Source organism: Euprymna scolopes, chromosome 39 (assembly GCF_053919585.1).
Source record: "Euprymna scolopes isolate OS-2025 chromosome 39, ASM5391958v1, whole genome shotgun sequence".
NCBI classification, from domain to species: domain Eukaryota; kingdom Metazoa; phylum Mollusca; class Cephalopoda; order Sepiida; family Sepiolidae; genus Euprymna; species Euprymna scolopes.
In genome coordinates, this window is record NC_136520.1 from 73,982,601 (window position 1) to 74,004,267 (window position 21,667).

At 32.2% G+C, this 21,667-nt stretch overlaps 1 protein-coding gene across 1 annotated transcript in view; it reads right to left on the reverse strand.

Moving 5' to 3' along the window:
* The window catches only part of LOC145263875 (uncharacterized), an 87,889-nt gene that overhangs the window by 40,840 nt on the left and 25,382 nt on the right, over window positions 1-21,667 (reverse strand). Inside the window, exon 2 of the mRNA XM_080120955.1 lies at window positions 7,996-8,231. Coding sequence (XP_079977081.1) covers window positions 7,996-8,231 — 236 coding nt within the window. The remainder of the gene's footprint in view (window positions 1-7,995; window positions 8,232-21,667) is intronic.

Sequence of the window (21,667 nt, forward strand, 5' to 3'; positions counted from 1 at the left end):
GCCCTATATACTGTCCATAAGGTTATGTGCATATGTATATATTAAAAAGTGTGAATATGTAAAGTAATGTATTTCTGTATAATAGTCTTCCTTAATTACCATAGAGAAAAGACAGACAGACATTTACACTTTTATAGATGTAGATAGATAGATAGATAGATTGGATGCAATATATAATAATGATTAAAAAAAAAAAGACTCATGCGCCACCATTGAGAATCGAAACCAAAACGTTCAGCTCACGATTTATTTTGTCTCTGCCATAAATGACTGGGCTATGAAAACATGTTTACTGCAAGGCTAAAAATTAAAACATGAACCAATATTAACTACATTATGCATTCGTAATGGCGGCATTCGACCTTCACCTGCCAAATTTCATTTTTTTTAAATTTTCACACTTTTGCACGGATTTTTCCAGGCTAAAACCCAAATATAAAGTTTTGCATGGATTCAAACACCTTATATATGAAATTTTATGTCCGTAGACCAAAAACTCTAGGAGGAGTTTGGTAGGCAAAATCTGTGCAACAAAAATATATACGTATATATAAATATATATGGAAACAATTTTGTGTTTCCTGTAAACGTTTTACGCAAATATTACGCAAGTATAAATCATGTAGAATATCTGCATGAATATAATTACACGTAATAGTTAAATAAAGATGATCACCCCATAAGAAAACCGAAAAAACTAATAGGAAATTGATTAAAATGAATGTTTAAAAGAATATGCAAATTAGCTAGATCTTTTGCAGATGGATGCAATTCCACAACCCATATATAAGGAAATTGTATTTTCTTTTTAAATAAGTAGAAAAGGGTTTTTTTAATATGAATATCAATACACCCAAAAGAAAAACGAATTTATAGGAATAGGAATATATATATATATATATATATATATATATATACTAGCATGGGTGCCCGGCGTTGCCCGGGTGTTTGGAGGTGTATGCTGAGCAAAAAAAAGGAGGTAATTTTTTTAACTTTGACCCCTATTATGACCCCTGAAAATTTATTGTTTTGGCCTCAAATCAAGTTATTAAGTTAGATCCATGTCCACAGAAGCTATATCTAAAATTTCAAGTGTGGAGACCCAAAATTGTCGGAGAAGTTTGTTAGAGTTCTCAAAGCTCAAATCGTTGAACTTTGACCCCTTAATCGCCAAATTTCTGGCTAAAAACGGATCACATAGATTTTTCCAAATCTCAGTACCCTGTATATCAAATTTCGAGTCTGTAGACTAAAATTTGACAGAGTTATTTCGTAGGGAAATGTACACAGACACACACACACTTTCACTTTTATAGATATATAGATTTAAAATTTGAGTCTGACAGAATGACAAAATTATATTGCAAACCGATATATTAAACAAACGAACTTCAAAGAGACAAATGAACACATAAGTAAAAAAAAATTGTATTAGAAAACATTTCTTGATTATTCCACGTCTTTTTTTTTACAGACCTGACGACTGAGGTTCGCTCTTAATAAAAATTGTTTTTTATAGTCTTAATTTTGACTTCCCTTTTCATAAAAAACTAAAAAAAAATCAAGAAAGAAAAGAAATTTAATTTTATTCTTTTTTCATTAATTTCTTTCTGTGCAAAGCAATTCTTTCAAACTTACTCTGTTTCCAAAATGTTTTTATTTTATTCCCCTCCCCCTTCATTCATTTTCCTCCGCATCCTGGCAAGTAGTAAAATAAACCATTTATTATATTTATTCATGGATTTATTTACTAATCATTTCTTTTGTATCGGTAAATGAATTCCATTTAAAAAAAAACTGTAAAAGTCACGTTAAAGGTGATTAAGTTGGAAAGTAAGTAAAAATTTACCCTTTTTACTTTTATACGATTTCTGATCACTTTGAAAAAGGTGTGTGTGTGTTTTAAAAATGTTTTTTAACTGCTATAATCTCATTTATATATATATATATATATGTATGTATATATATATATATATATATATATATATATATATATATATATATATATATATATATATAACAACGTGAGTATTCATATCGTGGGTTTGTATTACTGTACACATAGATTCGAAAAAATAGTCAAAAACAAATATATAAATAAATGTTATCAAAGGCAAGATAAGTTACTTTTCTACCTAACTGGATATATTTTTTGTGTTTTTATTCAATGTAATATATTTATTCAGCTCGAAAAACATACAGTGTTTACCGATGTGTTGGAAAATTCAAGATGGCGTCTCACACCCTCTTTAACACCGTAAGTTTGGGAAAGGGTGTTATAAATAAAAAACTATACAAAATACTATTAAAAACCCGCCGAATATATGTCAACCTATGTCACGGTAACATATATTGAGCGAGTTTTTAACAGTATTTTAACAGGGCACATCGTAAAAACTGACCCATTAATTTTCCTGAAGTAAAAACTATATAGTTTTTAAACTTTTAAAACTATACATTATAAAAAGAAAACTGTTCGAGTGATTTTTTTTTTTTACATGGGTGTCACCACTTATCAAGGCCCAGAGGCCACTCAAGGATAAGGGTTAATAGGTATACATTAGTCATTGTGATTTTAGCATAGTAAACAGTGGGAATTTTGTAACTTGGATTACTTGAAAAAGAAAACTGTTCGAATGATTGAAAATGAAAATAAAATAACAATGTAAATATATTGATAAGAAAAAAACAAAAACAAACGAAGTTTCCGTTTCAGGAACCCGAGTTTAATTTTATGTCGTAATCATTCAACTCGTTAGCGGTTTTATTCAGCGATTAGGGATAACCATACGACATATCTAATTACCAAAGCGATTTTTTTTTTATTAAAACTAAACCTGTTTAGTTTTAATGAACCAATTTTTTTAAAGCCAACACTTTAGTTATTTTGAGAGCGTGCAACTGCACCCGAAAAGATTGATTAGGAAACTCCAAATCCTTTTATGACGCGAAGAAAAAAAAAAAAAGAAAAAAAAAAGGCCTTTTATCGGCTTAAATGATAAACTAATGTTAAATATTAGTATTTAATATAATGAGATATCAATCTACACAATTTGCCATCGATTCTGAAATAAAATGAAATCCTGACATTGTGATCATTTTTGCAGGTGTTATGTGCCAAATATTGAAATAAGAATGTTTAAATTTAATTATTGTAATTTAAGTCTTTAATTTTAATGTCGATTTTATTTATAAAATATCTTTTTAGAAATCAATCTCAAAAACAATCTGAACAATAAATCTCTTTTGTTATGGCTAAGTTTTTGTCAAGGGTAGAAATTATAATAGATAAGTATTCATCCATGATGACATTTTACCGATTTCCTGGTTTACAGGTATTCTTGCTAAATTTCTTCGAACGAATTGACATAAACAATACTTCAACTAAATACGTATATTTCATGCAATAATGACTTTTGTTTCTTCTGACTTTTCCTAAACTAAACATAAAACATCGGTTAGGGTTAGTTTAACATTCTGTAAAAGTACCTTCCGTTTTTTTTTTTTTTGTACTTCTGCAGAGAAGGTAAAAAACCGATAAAAACTGGATATATTTTTCGTGTTTTTATTCAATTTAACATGTTTATTCAGCTCGAACAGCATACAGTGTTTACCGATGTGTTGGAAAATTCAAGATGGCGTCTCACACCCTCTTTAACACCGTAAGTTTGGGAAAAGGTGTTATAAATAAAAAAAACTATACAAAATACTATTAAAAACCCACCGAATATATGTCAACCTATGTCACGGTAACATATATTGAGCGAGTTTTTAACAGTATTTTAACCGGTTTTTTATTTATTACACCTTTTTCCAAACTTACCGTGTTAAAGAGAGAATCGGCCGCCATCTTGAATTTTCCAATACATCGGTAAACACTGTATGCTTTTCGAGCTGAATAAACATGTTAAATTGAATAAAAACACGAAAAATATATCCAGTTTGGTAGAAAAGTAACTTATCTTGCCTTTGATAACATTTATTTGTTATATATTTGTTTTTTGGCAACTTATTCGAATCTGTGTGTACAGTAATACAAACCCGAAATGAATTTAAGACAACGAGTGAAATGAGAAAATGAAGAAAATCACATTTGCTGTGTGTGTTTACTTTTTATGTAAGTCAGCGGGTTTGGTTGCCATAACAACGTGACGGTAGTGAACGTGTGTGTGTGCGTGTGTGCGCGTGTGCTTGCTCATACTACTCCTAAGTTTGTAGGAGCATTTGATTTCGTGTAGTTTAGTTTCGTATATAAGTTTCGTATTTTTTAAATTTGTAATTAACAAGTTATTAAAAAATTAAACCCTTCCAAGATGGACAATAAATAAAGCCATAATATTTTATGGTAAAGGTAAGAGCGTAGAAACCATTGTTTTTTAGGAGATGTGATTATTGGATTAACCAATCAGAAATCGTCTGTGGCACACACATCTCTGTTTTTATAGATATATAGATATATATATATCTTGTACATATATTTACTTATATTTTACTATATGCATTTACTTACATACTTACTTGCTTTATCCGGAATTTGCAGATACCGGCCATCCTCTCCCCTTAAATTTTTTATTTTATATTTTATTTTTTTTTAATTTTTAATTTATTTATTTATTAATTAATTTATTTTTCCATTTAGTGTCTTTTAATAACTCTTGCTGACATTTTCTTAAGTAATAAGCTGTACATTTTAGTTGACCTCTTTTTTGCCCTATATTTTTCGCGCCGTTTAACGTCGTTTTGTCTAGGTCATTTTTACGTTCGCTTTTCTATTTTATATTTAATTCTATCATCATTTAATCTTTTTCTTTCTCTCTCTTCTTCTTCACTGATTTTTTTCTCTTCTTCTTCACTGATTTTTCTTAATTACACTTTGTCTCGGCTGCTGTGTTAAACGCATATCTTATTTTTCTGTTATTAATATTATTGGAATTTTTTCCCCCTTTCATTGTAAATATTTGTGAATTATTCCACGGATTTCGGCCTTTTGGATTATTTTGGACCATCTTCCAATTACGTGATTTCCTTTGATTTTACTTGTGTGAATGGAAATTTAATTAACTTTCTTGGATGTACATTTTTGGATTTTACCGTCATTGGATACTTTACCTTTCACCAGACTATCCATTCACGTGAAATCACCTATTTCTTCACCATATTCCCTTTGCTTCACTTTTTGTTATCAAGTAAGATCTGTGACTTACTTGCAGTTTCATCAAATACTTTTGTATGCAAAATTCGATCCCGCATTTTTCTAATTCCTACCCTCTGATGAGAAGGAAAGTATTTCTTCGAAACTCCGCGGATTAAGGACTATCCACTTATTGATGTTTCCTTTTCAGATTAAATATGTTTTTAATATTTTTTCAAAGTGTTTTTTTAACATATTTTATTAACCATTTGCTCTCATATATATATATATATATATATATATATATATATATATATACATATATATATATCATATATATCATATATATATATATATATCATATATATCATATATATATAATATATATCATATATATACATATATATCATATATACATCACATATATATGATATATATATATCCTATATATATCATATATATATATATGATAAATATATCATATATATCATATATATATATCATATATATCATATATATATCATATATATATCCTATATATATCATATATGTATACATATATATATATATATATATATATATATATATATATATATATATATATATATATATATCCATACGGATTTTGGCAGTTAAGGTAGCCGGTCTCAATCCGCACTCAGTCATTGGAAGAGGTTGTGGCGGAGAAAGTTGGTCTCCCTCAACTCTCGTGTTACACATCTGTTGGGTTGCTCAAATGCACATTTCATTGCCCTGCATCTGATTTAGTTTTTATAATATTTTCAGATTTTTCCATGGCTTCAAGCATTTCAAAACGTCGCGGATGCCTCAACAAGATCAGTACTTTTTGCTACGTGTGTTTGGACTTCACAAGTTGCACAGCGTTGAACCATCACTTCCCTCCTCAGAACCGCCTACTATCACTGTAAACCCTGCTATAATAGACTAACTGCATGGTTTTATTGCAAGAAAGCAGCTTTCAACTTCGCAGTCTTGATGGTTTGAAGAGCCGTGAAACCATTCAGATGATTGTTATTTTTGTTTAACTAATATAAGGAAAAATATAAAATATCCCAACCTTCTGATCTGGTATGAGACGCGTTCCCCATTCAGATGATCCTTCTGTACCTACACCTCCAGTAAATAAGGATCATTTTTCCTCATCAGATGATTTTGAGGAGCTTTTTAACTTAAAGGAACTGAGAACATGGAAAGCATTCAAGTCAGTCTGCAGTGGTTTCCTTGGTAACACACGCGTACCAGATTACTAAACTTGTATTGAGAAGTTGGTAAAGTCTTACGAGGACGTAGGGTACCGAATCTCATTCAAGATTCATTTTTTTCATTCCCTCAACTTCTTCCCGCCAAACGTTGGAGCAGTGAGTGATGAGGATGGAGAAAGAGTCCACGAAGACATTACAAAGATGGAGAGCAACTATCAAGGCAAATGGAACCACGGTATGATAAGAGACTTCTGCTGGATGCTCTTGGGTGCAATCCCGGAGGCAAAATACACCAAATCTTCTGAGAAAATACATTTTTGACCTCCCATAGTACTTTGAATTGTGTAATTGTGTCATCCAAGTATATTTATTCAATCAGTGTTCTTTATCTATCCTGATTTATCTGTTATAAGCTGCAGCAACTTTTGAAATAGTCACATCTATTTTATGTTTATACTAAGTGCTCGTCTGCGCTTCATTCTCTGGTCCCCCCTCGCCAATCTTTTTCAAAAAACACCCGACTAGCTGAAACCACCGTCAATAATTTTCCCCACTCCTTATCTGTGCCTAAATCAAAACGTAGATTCCATGAACAAAGCTTCTTTCTTAGAACTGCACGCCCGTGGAACTCTGTTCCGCTTGCCTGTTTCCCTCCCGACTTCAACCTGGATGTATTCAAGTCCAACACAAACAAATTCCTGATGAACCCCATCCCCTAAGTAATGATACCTTATCAATTCTCCAATACTATTGCTACACTATACCATTGATTACTGTACACACAATAACCCTTATCCCGAGTGGCCATTGGGCCTTGATAAGCGGTGAACTCCATGTAAAAAAAAATGAGACTATTTAAAAGACAGAAACTAGAGGTGATAGAGCAGAACTATTTATATATTGGAATTCAGCACCTCCAAATTAACAAAAAACAACTATCCCCAATCTTGCCAAAACTTTATTTTTGTAAACCAGTAATCGAGCATATATTAGGTCGGTGCAAAAATAATGTCGTTTTTCTTATATAGTTAAACGTAAAAAAAAAGACATTATTTTTGCACCAACCTAGTATGATATAATTTCGCAATAACAAAGACAACAATATATTTGAAAACTGCTAGGTCCTTCAGCCTCACTTTCTTTCTCATTTTAAGCCGGAACTTTCTTTAAGGAGCAACTTTCCTCTCCTATCACCGTTTTCTCTGGTTGAGCAACAGCACAGTCGCTTATCCGCCCGAGTTCGGTCTTTTATTCCTCTCAAATCCCGGGAATTCTCGCGATTAGTCTCGCCTTCTTTCTCATAAAACCAACCACGCCTACAACTTCTACTTCTTCCTCTTCTTCTTTCTCTCCCAGTCCCTGTGTATTGATAGAAAACAGAACAGACTTTCCGTCTTGGAGGTGAGTGCATTAGAAGAATTACTACTACAACAATATATTATAACATAATATTGTAACACTGAAGAAATACATCTTATGATAAACCTGTTATATTGTTTGCTTATTACGAAATTAGAGAGAGAGAGAGAGAGAGAGAGAGAGAGGTGAGATAGAGAGAGATACTTTATATCTGATTGAATGAAAGCTTGAAGTTGAAAAGATAAGCTTGTTGCCGACTTAAATGATGAGTTAGTTACTTACTGATGACGAGCACTCCGCAGATGGCGATGCCAGCGATGTGCCAGACCCTTAGTCCAGCAACTGGGAAAACGATTGACTCGATGCTTAACTCTGTCGTGACGGTTACCGTGGTCGACCCACTCCCACTTGTCATCTTGTTACCGGCAATTGTACTCGTAGCGCTGCTGTCCTCCGTCGTTACGAAAAGGAGTTGCTGCACGGTCTGTTGCATTGCATTCAGCGACAACACTTTCCCTCTAAATTGAAACAAAATATATTATTAGACAAAAATATTCGTTTTATTTGCATTATTCCGCTACTGCTTTCCCCCATCAATATATATATAGCCCCAATCCTCCGACTCTCTCGTCAATGACCATCCCTCTTGAAGAAGCCCGCATAAATCGGGCGAATCGTTGAGTATCCAGGTCCTTCCACCTCCATTTTATTTCATATATATATATATATATATATATATATATATATATATATATATATATATATAGCTGTATCACAGCTCATCAGTGCGGCTAGACAAGTACCTATTCCTAGCCAGGGATTTAACCTACAACCATTACGTTGGTAATCGGCAGTTCTTAACTCCGGCCCATTAGATTGGTGCTCGGAAATGACCTCATCGAATTTCCATTTAAATAGACACTCATCCACCGTTTTTTCAGTGCTCGAACTGCTTGTTTATTTTAAAAACAAACAAACAGCGAGCCTCGCTTTATAGCCAATTTAAGCAGTGCTCTACCTGAACGGGCGGGGCTTAAAATATAGTCATTCACATACAGTACTGTTTCGCTGTTTCACAGCTCATCAGTGCAGCTACAGGGTGTAAACGATAAATTGACGGTAATTTCAATCCAATATTTAGGGTTTTTAAAGCGGGATTATTATTCTGAAATGTTAGTTGCTGTACTCTTTAGATTCTGATGTTCCAGATTAGTCATTTAAAGAAAACAAAAAACAAAAAACAACAAAAACAAACAAACAAAAAAAAAAAAACGAGCGCCAGTGTAGAACTTAATCATAGAATGGTTATTGCTGAATTGTTCCGCGGCGGGCATAAAACGTCTGACATTATCAGAGACACTGGCTATGCTCCTAGGACAGTTTATCATGTTGCAGCAAACTTAATGGAAGGTAAATACATCTAAAGGAAGACCCACAGTCCAAGAAGTGATAGAATTCGCACCAGAAGGTTTCTTAATGGCTTCAAACGGTTCATTTCAGCAAATCCACCATAGTCAATAGCTGAACTGGCAAAAAACAAAAAAACAAAAAACAAAAAAAAACAAAACAAAACAAAAAAAGAAAAACGAAAATCGACCAATATGAAAGATCCTGGAATGAAGTCATATTGTAGATGACGTCATAACATTCTTATAGCGAAATCTAAGATGATTTGTGAAAAGAGAAGCCCCTTGCTACTCAATCACCTGAAACACCATGGTGGTACCGTACGCATTTTTGCGGACGAGAACAACTTTGTGGTAGACGAAGTCCTTAACTAAAGAAACTCAAGAGTTATCGGCAATGACCCTTCTGGTGTTCCTCCAGTCACGCAGAGTAAGTAAACACGCTGCCTCTTTCATGATGTTTGGAATGGTTGCCAGCGATAGGAAAGTCATTCGCCTTCACTCCATAAAAGTGGGCATGAAGATCAATACAGCGGAATATCTGTAGATTCTAGAGGAAGTTTTTTCACCTTGGTTAGGAAGAACTATGGCCCCAAGATGATGTTCATTCAGGACTCTGCATCACGGGTCAAAAATAGTGCAGATCTTCTTGAAGAGAGAATTGCCATTTTTTGTGCCCGCAAATATGTGATCATCTAGCTCGCCAGATTTGAAACCCTGTGACTATTGGTTAAGAGGCGACGTTGAGAAAGTCTCTAATGCTCGCCCCTATGACAGTATGGCCTCTTTGAAGATCTCCATAAGGCGAGAATTCCGCGTTATAAAGAAAAAGTCAGCTTTTAGAGGTTGCATTTAGCAAGTTGTGGACGCAGAAGGTAGGTGCACAGAATAAAATACAAATATTTTACTGTCTTTTTTTTATTAAGATTTAAAATTTGAGATCTCAGACTGTCAACTTATAATTCACACACACACACACACACACACACACACACACACACACACACACACACACACACACACACACACACATATATATATATGAGCAAACAGTTAATAAAATATGTTAAAAACACTTTGAAATGAGTTAAAAACATATTTAATCTGAAAAGGAAACACTAGATAAATGGATAGTCCTTAATCCGCGGAGTTTCGAAGAAATACTTTCCTTCTCATCAGAGGGTAGGAATTAGCAAAATGCGGGATCGGATTTTGCATACAGAAGTATTTGATGAAACAACAAGTAAATCAAAGATCTTACTTGAAAACAAAATAAGTTAAGCAGAGGGAATATGGTAAAGAAAAAGGTGATTACACATGAATGGATAGTCTGGTGGAAGATAAAAAATCCAGTGACGGTAAAATCCAAATATCATATTATAAGCTCTATATCCTATTTGGTTTTATCGAGCTTTTATATCTGGCTGAGATAATTTTATAAATATTAATTCTTTAATATTTATAATTTACTTTAATTTTACCATCTTGGATCATTTTGGTTAATTCAATTGTAATTTTCATTTATATATATATATATATATATATATATATATATATATATATATATATATATATATATATATATATATGCGTTTTATTTTTTATTACCGTATCTTTCTGTTAAGTTACATTATTGTTTCAGCTACCCGGCCATTTTTTGGCCGTCTGTAGCTTCCTCAAACGTTTACAGAAATGTTCGTTATGATGCTACAGACGATCAAGAAAACGACCGGGTAGCTGAAACAATAATGTAACTTAACAAAAAGATATGGTAATAAAAAATAAAACGCATATTTGCTCTACAAAAGTATTGAGCACTTCCCTCAGTTTTTATTAATTACCATTTCTACTATATATATATATATATATGTATATATATGTATATAAATCAAATGAAATAAAATATGCATCAAGTGCGCTTGAAAGCCAAATCACAATGCAATATTAGGAAAATAAACACATTTTACTTGCTTGAAATTTATAACATGAATATATTTTGGAGATATACTCCATCCTCAGTATGTTCTTTTCGTTCTTTTTTTCTTATCTTTTTCTTGCTATGTTGTAAAGTTGGAGAAAGAGAAGTCTGTTTGTAAAGAGCCGCGCGTTGTAACTCATCGGTTGTATTTTGAAATGTTGGAACTGAATCGATATTATATTTTCTCATCCTTTCATTTTTAATTACATAATTTTTATTCATTCTTAATTACAGAATTTTTTTTAATTACATAATATTTTTCTTTAACTGGCAATCCACACATTATGCACTTCTAATAAATATGTATATCAGCATAAATCATGTTTTTTCCCCTTCTTCTTTTCAATGATGTCACTTCCGTGTCCATGTTGGATAGACATTCAATATGGCCGTCCAGACGATGACGAATCCGAGTCATTTCCATCGACAAAACGAAAAGAAAACAGAACAAGAGAGCGTCACGGTGGATAATCTTCAACATCTTTCCCATTCCTCTATTTCTTGTCAAGTAACTTTAAACAAAATTTATGCTTAAAAAAAAAAATTAAATATATATTTCTCCTTCCTAATGTTTCGCCAGTTTATCTTTTAGAAGACTTTTTGTGAAAAAAAAAGCCCCTAGGTTTTTTAAACGTGTATCCTGTACATCTCTCAATATCAAGTACTTTTCTACTCCCTTTCCACCTCATATATATATATATATATATATATATATATATATATATATATATATATATATATATATACTTGTTTATTGTTATATAAACATGCTCACATCTCGCTGCTACAAACAGCCACTTGTTTCAATCAAACAACATTGAACATTTGAATAGTCAAGTCGCTGCCTGATGATATCTGTTGTTTGATTGAAACAAGTGGCTGTTTGTAGCAGCGGGATGTGAGCATGTTTATATAACAATAAACAAGTATTATCAGCTCTTTTTATTGAGCACTATCTAACAACCTCGTTGAATTCACTAGTCCATTACTTTTGAATAAAAATAACCCGAGTATGTATGCATATATATATATATATATATATATATATATATATATATATATATATATATATATATTTATATATATATATATATATATACATATATTTGAAGTAAAATGGCGAAGTGAACATTATCGTAAAATCAAAGCACTTCGCTATAATAAATCTCTAGTCATCACAAAACCCGATAAAGGTTCTGGCGTTGTCATTATGGATCATCAGGATTATGTCAATAAAATGTTGACTATCTTGGGGACACCTCTAAATTTGTTGAATTGGGTCCGGTAGATACTCATGATTCTACTGTTTCTATCGAGACCAAGTTCCAAAAACAACTTGTCAAATGGGTCAAAAGTGGTGTTCTTCCCACTTTCATTTCTGATTTAATTCGTCCTACTGGTTCTATTCGCCCTCGTTTGTATGGTTTGCCTAAGACCCATAAAGAGGGGGGCCGTTGAGACCCATATTATCTATGATAGGGTCTTGTCAACATAAGCTAGCAAAATGGTTGACAATTATTTTAAAACCTGTTTTGGAACTTTATAGTTCATATTGTATTAAAGATTCTTTTAGCTTTCCTAACTTTATACAAAATTATACTCATTCAGACAAATTTATGTGTTCCTTCGATATTTCCAGTCTTTTTATTTGTATCCCATTGTTAGAGACTATTAATATTTGTGCTGACGCTTTATATCGGAGTAGATTCCGACTTCCCGATTACCAGAAAATATTTTTGTAGAACTGATGAAATTCGCCACCATGTCGGTAGAATTCAGTTTCAACGATATTATGTACAGACAGACGAATGGTGTGGCCATGGGTTCCCCATTAGGACCAGCGTTGGCTAATATCTTTGTGGGTTTTCATGAAGAGGGTCTATTGTCTGGTTTATGCAAACCAGACATCTATTTTCGTTACGTTGACGACACTTTCTGCTTATTTGACAAAGAGACGAATACGGATGCTTTTTTTTTGTCCCTTAATAACGTTCATCCAGCCCTTAAGTTTACGGTAGACAAGGAAACGAATTCTAATCTTCCGTTTTTGGATGTTTTTGTAATTTAATCAAAACTTTAGCACATAGGGTCTTGATAATTTGTTCTGAGATTAATTTGGATGACGAACTCAAATTTATCACTAAGACCCTCTGTAATAATGGTTACCCCTTTGACATTGTTGAAACTACTATCAATAAGAAAGTTTTTAATTTTCATAAACCCAAAGAAATTATAGCTAATAGATGTCCTGTGTACTTACGTCTTTCCCCCCCTCCCCCACCATAATAATTCTATTATTTATTTATTTAAATGTAGTTGCAGTGCGCACTATGTTGGGCGAACATCGGAAAGATTAGATTTTCGTAGAAACAACATGTGCCTTCAAAGATTCTATATGCAAATTTTTCACCCTCGGATGTTCTGAGTAATACGTATGGTTCTGCGATTTGCGACCATCTTATAAATAACCATGCGTGTTCCACGAATTTCAGTGCTGACATGTTTACGATCCTTAGTAAGTCGGACTCTCCCTATCATTTGAAAATTTTGGCCTCTTTTTATTAAGTCTTTGAGACCTTCTCTTTGCAAGCAAAAAGAAAATCTTCTTGGACTTAATTTAGTCTCTATGTAATTTTTCCCCCGTTTATTTCTTTTTTTTTCCTATCCTCGCCATTTTCATGACTATTTTTGTTTGTTTTAAACCGTATTTTCCTCGATTTAGCTTTGATAAGTGAGGAACGAAACCTGGTTAGCTAACCTTTATTTTCATTTTTTATTTTTAAATTCATTATGTTTTTTGATCTGTATTTAGCCGTTAATATAATTCTGTACCCGACGGAAAATTTTCAAATGTATATATATATCATGTTTATAGGAATTTCAGCGTGGGGCATTCCAGTCTTCTACAATGTTGACGTTGAGCCACGGAACGTCGCAGGTGTCACCAGATTTCAGTTCACCAAGCCATTGTTTCATATGGGTTTCTAAATTTTTAACATTGTCTTTTTTCTGTTGGAACTTAAAACGATTTTCAGTTGTTGAAGATACTTTGAGTTAACATGTTCCTGTGAAAACTTAGTTGTTTTTGGAAGTGACGAAGAAAGTAAGTCCCAATGAAACTGAAAGAAACAGGGTAGCAATTAAAGCCACCTGTTTTTTTAGTGTTTGTCAGAATTGCTTCTCTATTCTATGTGGCCATACTTTCTTTCACTTTTAAATCCAAACACAGATTCCATGAACTAAGCTTTCCCAGTACTATCTGCCTGTGGAACACTTCCTCTGGCCTGCTTCCCAGTTGAATACAACATGATGGCCTTCAATCCAATTAAAACCAACTTTTTGAGCCATCCCCATAAATAATCAAATTCTATCCAATTTACACCATTAATGATTACCACACTACCAACTTACATTTGTTAACCCTTATCTATCTATCTATCTATCTATCTATCTATCTATCTATCTATCTATATATATATATATATATATATATATATGAGATGTGTGTGTACTTGTTTGTTTTTATGCTTGCATGAATGCATATGTACATGTGTATTATCTAATTTCGTATATGAATACGTGTGTTTATTTGTGTGTATGTGCTATTGTAGGTGCGTGTCGGGCACGCGTGATCACCTGACTGAACAAAACAGCCTCATTTCTACAGTGGGTGGAGATCAGTTAAATACTTTTTATACCGATTTTTTCAATGACAAAGTTTTTCAGGTGCACGTAAACAATATATATATATATATATATATATATATATATATATATATATATATATTAATTATATGTTTATGGGAAAATATGATTATTCAATTATATTTCGCCTTTTATTTATGAAGTTCGATGTCACTATGAAGCATACACACAAAAAAAGGACAAAAGTTCTATATTTCAGATTTCAAGATGTTGTGTATCTTGCTGTTTATTTCTTTAAGCATGTTAAAATGTTCAGTTCGTGACAGCACCTGTTTCGTAACGCAGACTCATTCATTATTATGCTGAAATTTTAATTCATTCCGCCCTTTACTCAATAGAAGAATAGGAACTTGTTAACTTTAAAAGTAAATAAAATAGAATACGGGGATGATTACAGAAGAAGCAATTTTGTTTTCTGTAAGTTGGGAGGGCCATCTTTGAATAATATAAGAAAAATATTATATATATATATATATATATATATATGTATATGTATATATGTATGCATATGTATATACATATATGTATGTATATGTATATACAGATATGCATATATATACAGATATGTATGTATATATATATACAGATATGCATATATATATATATATATATATACAGATATGCATATATATATGTATATACAGATATGCATATATATATATACAGATATACAGATATGCATATATATACAGATATACAGATATGCATATATATATATATATATACAGATATGCATATATATATATGTGTGTGTGTGTGTGTGTGTATGTGTGTGTGTGTCTGTAGTAGAGATTTAGAAGGCTGTCACAATGCGAGGAATGAATTATAGTCGCTGTTGGTAAGAATTGATGAGAACAAGTGGCGATTTACAAATCAATAAGTACATATATATATTTTATATATGCATATATTTTATATATACATATATTTTATATATACATATATTTATTCAATTGTGTTATATTTTCTTATATTGTGTGTGTAAGTGTTTATAAAAAAATAGGCTCATTCAATTACATTTCACCCTTTATTTTTACCAATCCTTTTATTTATAAAGCTCAATGTATGTTAAATATAATTACAGAGCATATAAAAATAAATGCCACAAATGGCGTACATATCATAAAATTACTCTTCCGATTAGTTTCGGATTTATGTAAGCAAGCCCATATTCTTTTTATTTTATTTTAAAAGTCAACGAGTTCTTTATTTTTTGATGAGTCAAGAAGGAAAACAATAAAAAAATGACATAATAATCATAAGATTGTTTTTGCGCTACGAAACAGATGCCGTAAAAATATTTAACACTCTAACATGTTGAAAGGAATAAACAGCAGGATCAACACCATCCTAGAATTTTAAATATAGACTTTTGTCATTTATTTGTGTGTGTGTATATATATATATATATATATATATATATATATATATATATATATATATATATATATATATATGTAAGAAAAAAGATAATATATATGTACATATATATATATATAAGAGAAGAAATTAATGAGAATGCTATTAAATAAAAATTATTTCTTAATGAAATCAACACGGAACCACATAGTATTTCGAAGCTTCATGCTTCTCATCAAAAGAGAACAGAAGAGCACGGTTATATATATATATATATATATATATATATATATATATATATATATATATATATATATATATAACAGGCAAACATACATTAGCCTAAAATGTATGTTATAGGTATATAGGAGCTGAATAGAATAGTAAGAAATTGAGATAAAAATGGAAATAATATACAAAACGATAAATAAGATAGAAAGGCAAAGGTAAAAAATAATTGAAAAATAAATAAAATAAAATATAAAAATAAACACACACACACACACACACACACACACACACACACACACACACACACGCACACACACACACACACACACACACACACACACACACACACACACATATATATCGGTATCGGGATCGGGATCGGAAAATTTTGTGTCGACTTTTCTATGCCAAAATCGACTCCTTTATTATCTTTAATCGATTTTGTTTTAAATATAAAAATAAACACACATAAACACACACACACACACACACACACGCACGCACATATATATATATATAAAATTTTAGTCATTCAATAAATTTAAAAATTTATTACGTGAAATTGTTAAATTTCAATTTCAAAGATTTTTTAGACTATATATTATAACTCCTTATCCTATAAGATTTCGATGTCTACCATCTCTTCAGAGGAGAAAATATTAGCAAATAGTTATAATGGTTTACACCTTATTTTCTCCTCTGAAGAGATGGTAGACATCGAAATCTTATAGGATAAAGAGTTAAAACATTTCAAATGTATTCTTTGTCTTACATAGAATAATAAAAACATTTTGATTTGAAATTTCATCATTTCACGTCATAAATTTTTAAATTTATTGAATGACTAAAATTTGATTTATTTCCTCTATCTTGTATATCGAGCAATTTTTATTAAGATGGGATTGTCCTTATAGAATATTACCGCCAATAATATTTTGTAAGACGTATAATCACAGGTTTCCATACCAGTTGATTGTTAGATGATATATATATATACATATCGGGGAAAAAAAACTTGTGCCGATTTTTCGATGCCAAAATTGACTCCTTTATTATGTTTTTAATCAGTTACAATGATAATAAAATAATCAATATTTATTGATTTTTAACTTTCCAAAAAAAAAAAAAAAAGGTAAAATCTATAGATAATCCCCCCCACAAGTGTGTTCTTACGTTTGAGAAAATATATGCACATTTAACATATCTTTTTACGGTAATCGTGAGAGAGAAAAAAAGAATCAATTTTATAGGTGTATATTTAGAGATTTATAAAAGATCGGAATCGGTAATTATATCGGAATCGGTAATCGTATCGGTATCAAGAAAATATTGGAATCGTTCCATCACTAATATATATATATATATATATATATATATATATATATATATATATATATATATATATGTATGTATGTGTGTGTGTGTATACATATATATGTATACATACATATATATATAAAGATATATATGTATGTGTGTGTATACATATATATGTATATATATATATATAAATATACATATATATGTATATATACATATACATATATATATATATATATATATATATATATATATATATATATATATATATATATATATACCTATGATCCCCCAAAACGGGCCCCAACTTTAATTAGGCCCCGTTCTTAGGCCCGTTTTTTTTGGTCACCGTGTATGTGTGTGTGTGTGCGTGTATATATGTACCTTTATATGCACACACACACACACACACACACACACACACACACACACACATATATATATATATAAATATGATGCTTTCAAAGCACCGATTTCATTTATCCATTACGTTAGGCTTCATAGTTGAATAAACACATATCATCTAAGTGACCAACATCAAACTCTTGTCCATTATATCGTAACGATAATGTGCACGTAAATGTATGTACGTTGAAGGCATCACAAAAGTAATTATCCGTTTCCATGGCATTAACTTTCGTTTCATGTTTTATATCATATGCGTTCAGCGTCGGGTGGGAGAATCACTGGAACTGATCATTTTTTTTATGCCGCGCTTCTGTTCATCCTCTGTTGACCTGCTTCCAACTGAGGATCTACCGCAATGCATTTGTTTTCAATGTTTATTCTCGCGGATTTCACAGAATAAATGTTCCACTTTTAGGAGCTGATAGGAGAAAAACTCTTCCCATCAAATGCATCCTATCAAAGAAACTATTTACCCAATAATCTAAATATTAATTTACTTGTTCGTACATCCAGTGTCACAAAAACATCATTATCGCAGACATTAATTAATGAGAAAAGAATTACATCCATTTATAGTCACTCTTTATCAGTTAAAAATCATTAGACCGTTTCCTGTCCAAAAGTTAAAAAAATAATAATGAATCAGTAAACATGGCTGTCTGTTTACGGTTTCAAATTGGCTATTTATTTATTTTATTATTAAAAATTCATGTTAAGAAGAGGCTGTACATTTTTTTATAGTTTCTTTTTAATTAAAAAAAAAAACTGTGCAAGTGAATTGCCATCTGTTCCTTTCCAATTTATATAAAAACGTATTAAAGAAAACCTCAAAAAACAAAACAAAACAATGTGTTGTGTGCTGAATTTTAATTGAAAAAAATCTAAATTTTTAAAATCAGTTCTTTTTATCTTTTAAATATTAAAGAATTGCTAAAAATTGTTTTAAATTCGTCGTTATTTGCTTTATTGTATTTTTTTAAATTCATTTTATTTAAAATGTGTTGTTTTTTTTATTTTCAACTACCGTGAAATTTTCTCAGGTTCTGATAGTCTATATATTAATACCGTGGTTCCTTTAACATGTGCACCTACGTATTCTACGGTTTCCAGATTCTAAATTATTCGATCGTGAGATCCAATTTGTTAAAGATGATGTTGGTTGGTTGTTTTTGTTTTACGGCATATCAACCCTTTTCGGGTTATTTAATGCCGAATCCCAAGATTTTGAAGAAAATTTTTTTTTAATAGAATATATTTGTTGTTTTCACATCGGTTCTATTTAACCCATAGTTCGGACCCTAACAGGTACTACCACTCCGGGTCAGAGTGGACCTGGGAGTAATGGTAATTAAAGAGTGGCTCCACACTCCCCAAAGCCCACAAGCTGGGGCCTCACCACTGGATATAGTTTAAGGTCATATCCAGGACCCCCATTGAGGGACTTTTACCCTCTGCAGGGGGGGGGGCAGTCGGCGTATTCTAATGCCCCACTGATAGGGCCGTTAAAAAGGAGGACAGAAGTTGATAACATACTACCAGCATTAAATTATTTATATATAGATACGCTAATTTAATGTTTCTAGTATGTTATCACCTTCTATCCTCCTTTTTAATAAATAGGATCTCCCGATCACCGAAGACTTAATGGCAATAAAATGACATCGCTATTGGGTCGTTCGTGAAACTAAAATATATATTCTTGGTCTTCTGGCTAGGATACAAACGTAGTTTCTGTTCTGTCTAAAGATGGTATAATGATATTGTTGGTTTTCTGTTCGCGCCGGGCGTCCATACAATGGAAATTTATCACAGACTTCTATTTTTTTTTACATAGGCATCACCACTTATCAAGGCCAAGAGGCCACTCGAGGATAAGGGTTAAAGAGTGTACAGTAGAAATTGGACAATATAGAAATCGTTAGTAATGGAAATTCGGTAAATTTGTTTACTTACATGGCTCATTAAAAACTTGTTTACGTTAGACTTGAAGACAACCATATTGTAGTCAGCTGGAAAGCAGGAAAACGGAAGACAATTCCATAGGCGTGCAGTTCTAAGAAAGATGCTTTGCTCGTGGAATCTACGTTTAATTTAGGCACAGATTAAGAGTGGGGGAAATTAGTGATAGTGTTTTCTGCTAGACGGGTGTTTCTTGTAAAAGTTTGGCGAGGGGAGACCATAGATTGGAGCTCAGCCGAGCACTTGCCATGAAAATAACGACAAAGCAGAGACAAATTCGCAACATCTCTTCTGTGAGAAAGAGGTTGAAGGGAGAGAAAAGGACATCTCCTACGAGGCTACGAAGTCTATTAAAATCAGTTCTTTTTATCTTTAAAAGGTTAAAAAAAAATTGGTAAAAATCCTATTATAAGGATATTGGAGATAAACCGTAGTAACCAGATACATTCTGATATTACATTAACCAGATTACTTTGATAAATACTTTTACAGTTTTAACAAAAGGGCTACAATAATTCCGCAAAATCTCCATTCACGTTGAACGTTCAGAAAATGCCCAGCAACAGTATATTACATATGAAAGATACCGCGGTGGAATTTGTACAGGCTCCAATGACGAAACGATAAACCATATAGTAGGTGAATGCAGCAAACTGGGACAAAAGGAATACAAAAACAGGCACGACCAAGTGGGGAGGGCGGTGCACTGGGAATTGTGAAAACGGCTGCATTTTGAACGTATAGACAAATGGCGCAAGCATAAACCCGCAGCAGTACTCGAAAACGAGATCACAAAGTCCTATGGGACATGGACATACAGACGGACAAACCCATCCAAGCAAGAAGACCAGATGTCGTAATAATTTACAAGAAAGAAAAATCCTGTCAAGTTGTAGATTTTGCTGTCCCAGCTGACCACAGGGTGAGTATGAAAGAAAAGGAGAAACGGAGCAAATACACAGAACTAGCCAGAGAGTTAAAAGAGATTTGGATGAAGAAGAAAATGAAAATAGTACCGATAATAGTAGGAGCACTAGGAACAATTCCGAAAAACTTTGAAAAAAGAATGGGAGAAATTGGAATCAGAGGAATGGCTGCAAAAATATAACGACTAAAGATAATGAAACCGGCTGAAATATTAAGGAATTAAGTTGAATTCAGAGAATAATACAAGTATACAATATAATGAAGAAACGTAAGAGGAAATGAAGAACGCTGAAGCTGCATATCTACAAGTTCTACACCGTCATCACGCATCCTCTCCCATTGTCTCATCACCGTTCCCCCCCCCCCAAACATCATACTAAAGAGCCGAGAAGGGTCAAGGAGAATGGAAAGACTGAGGAGAGAGTGCTGACCAGAACTCCGCTGGACAAGCGCGAAGAGAACTGGGACCTTGGGGAAGGTTAGTGCCACTCAAATTCCAGTATAGACCAATGCCCGCTGCCAGCGAGAAATCAATGTAAGAGGCTGTTGCGATGACACAAATTTATTTGCAAATGCTATCGAAGGAGGTGGAGAGAGCTGGACGTCTGAGGAGACTTGTTGTCACTCAGCTTCCAGAGAACACCACACGTTTCCAATCAGA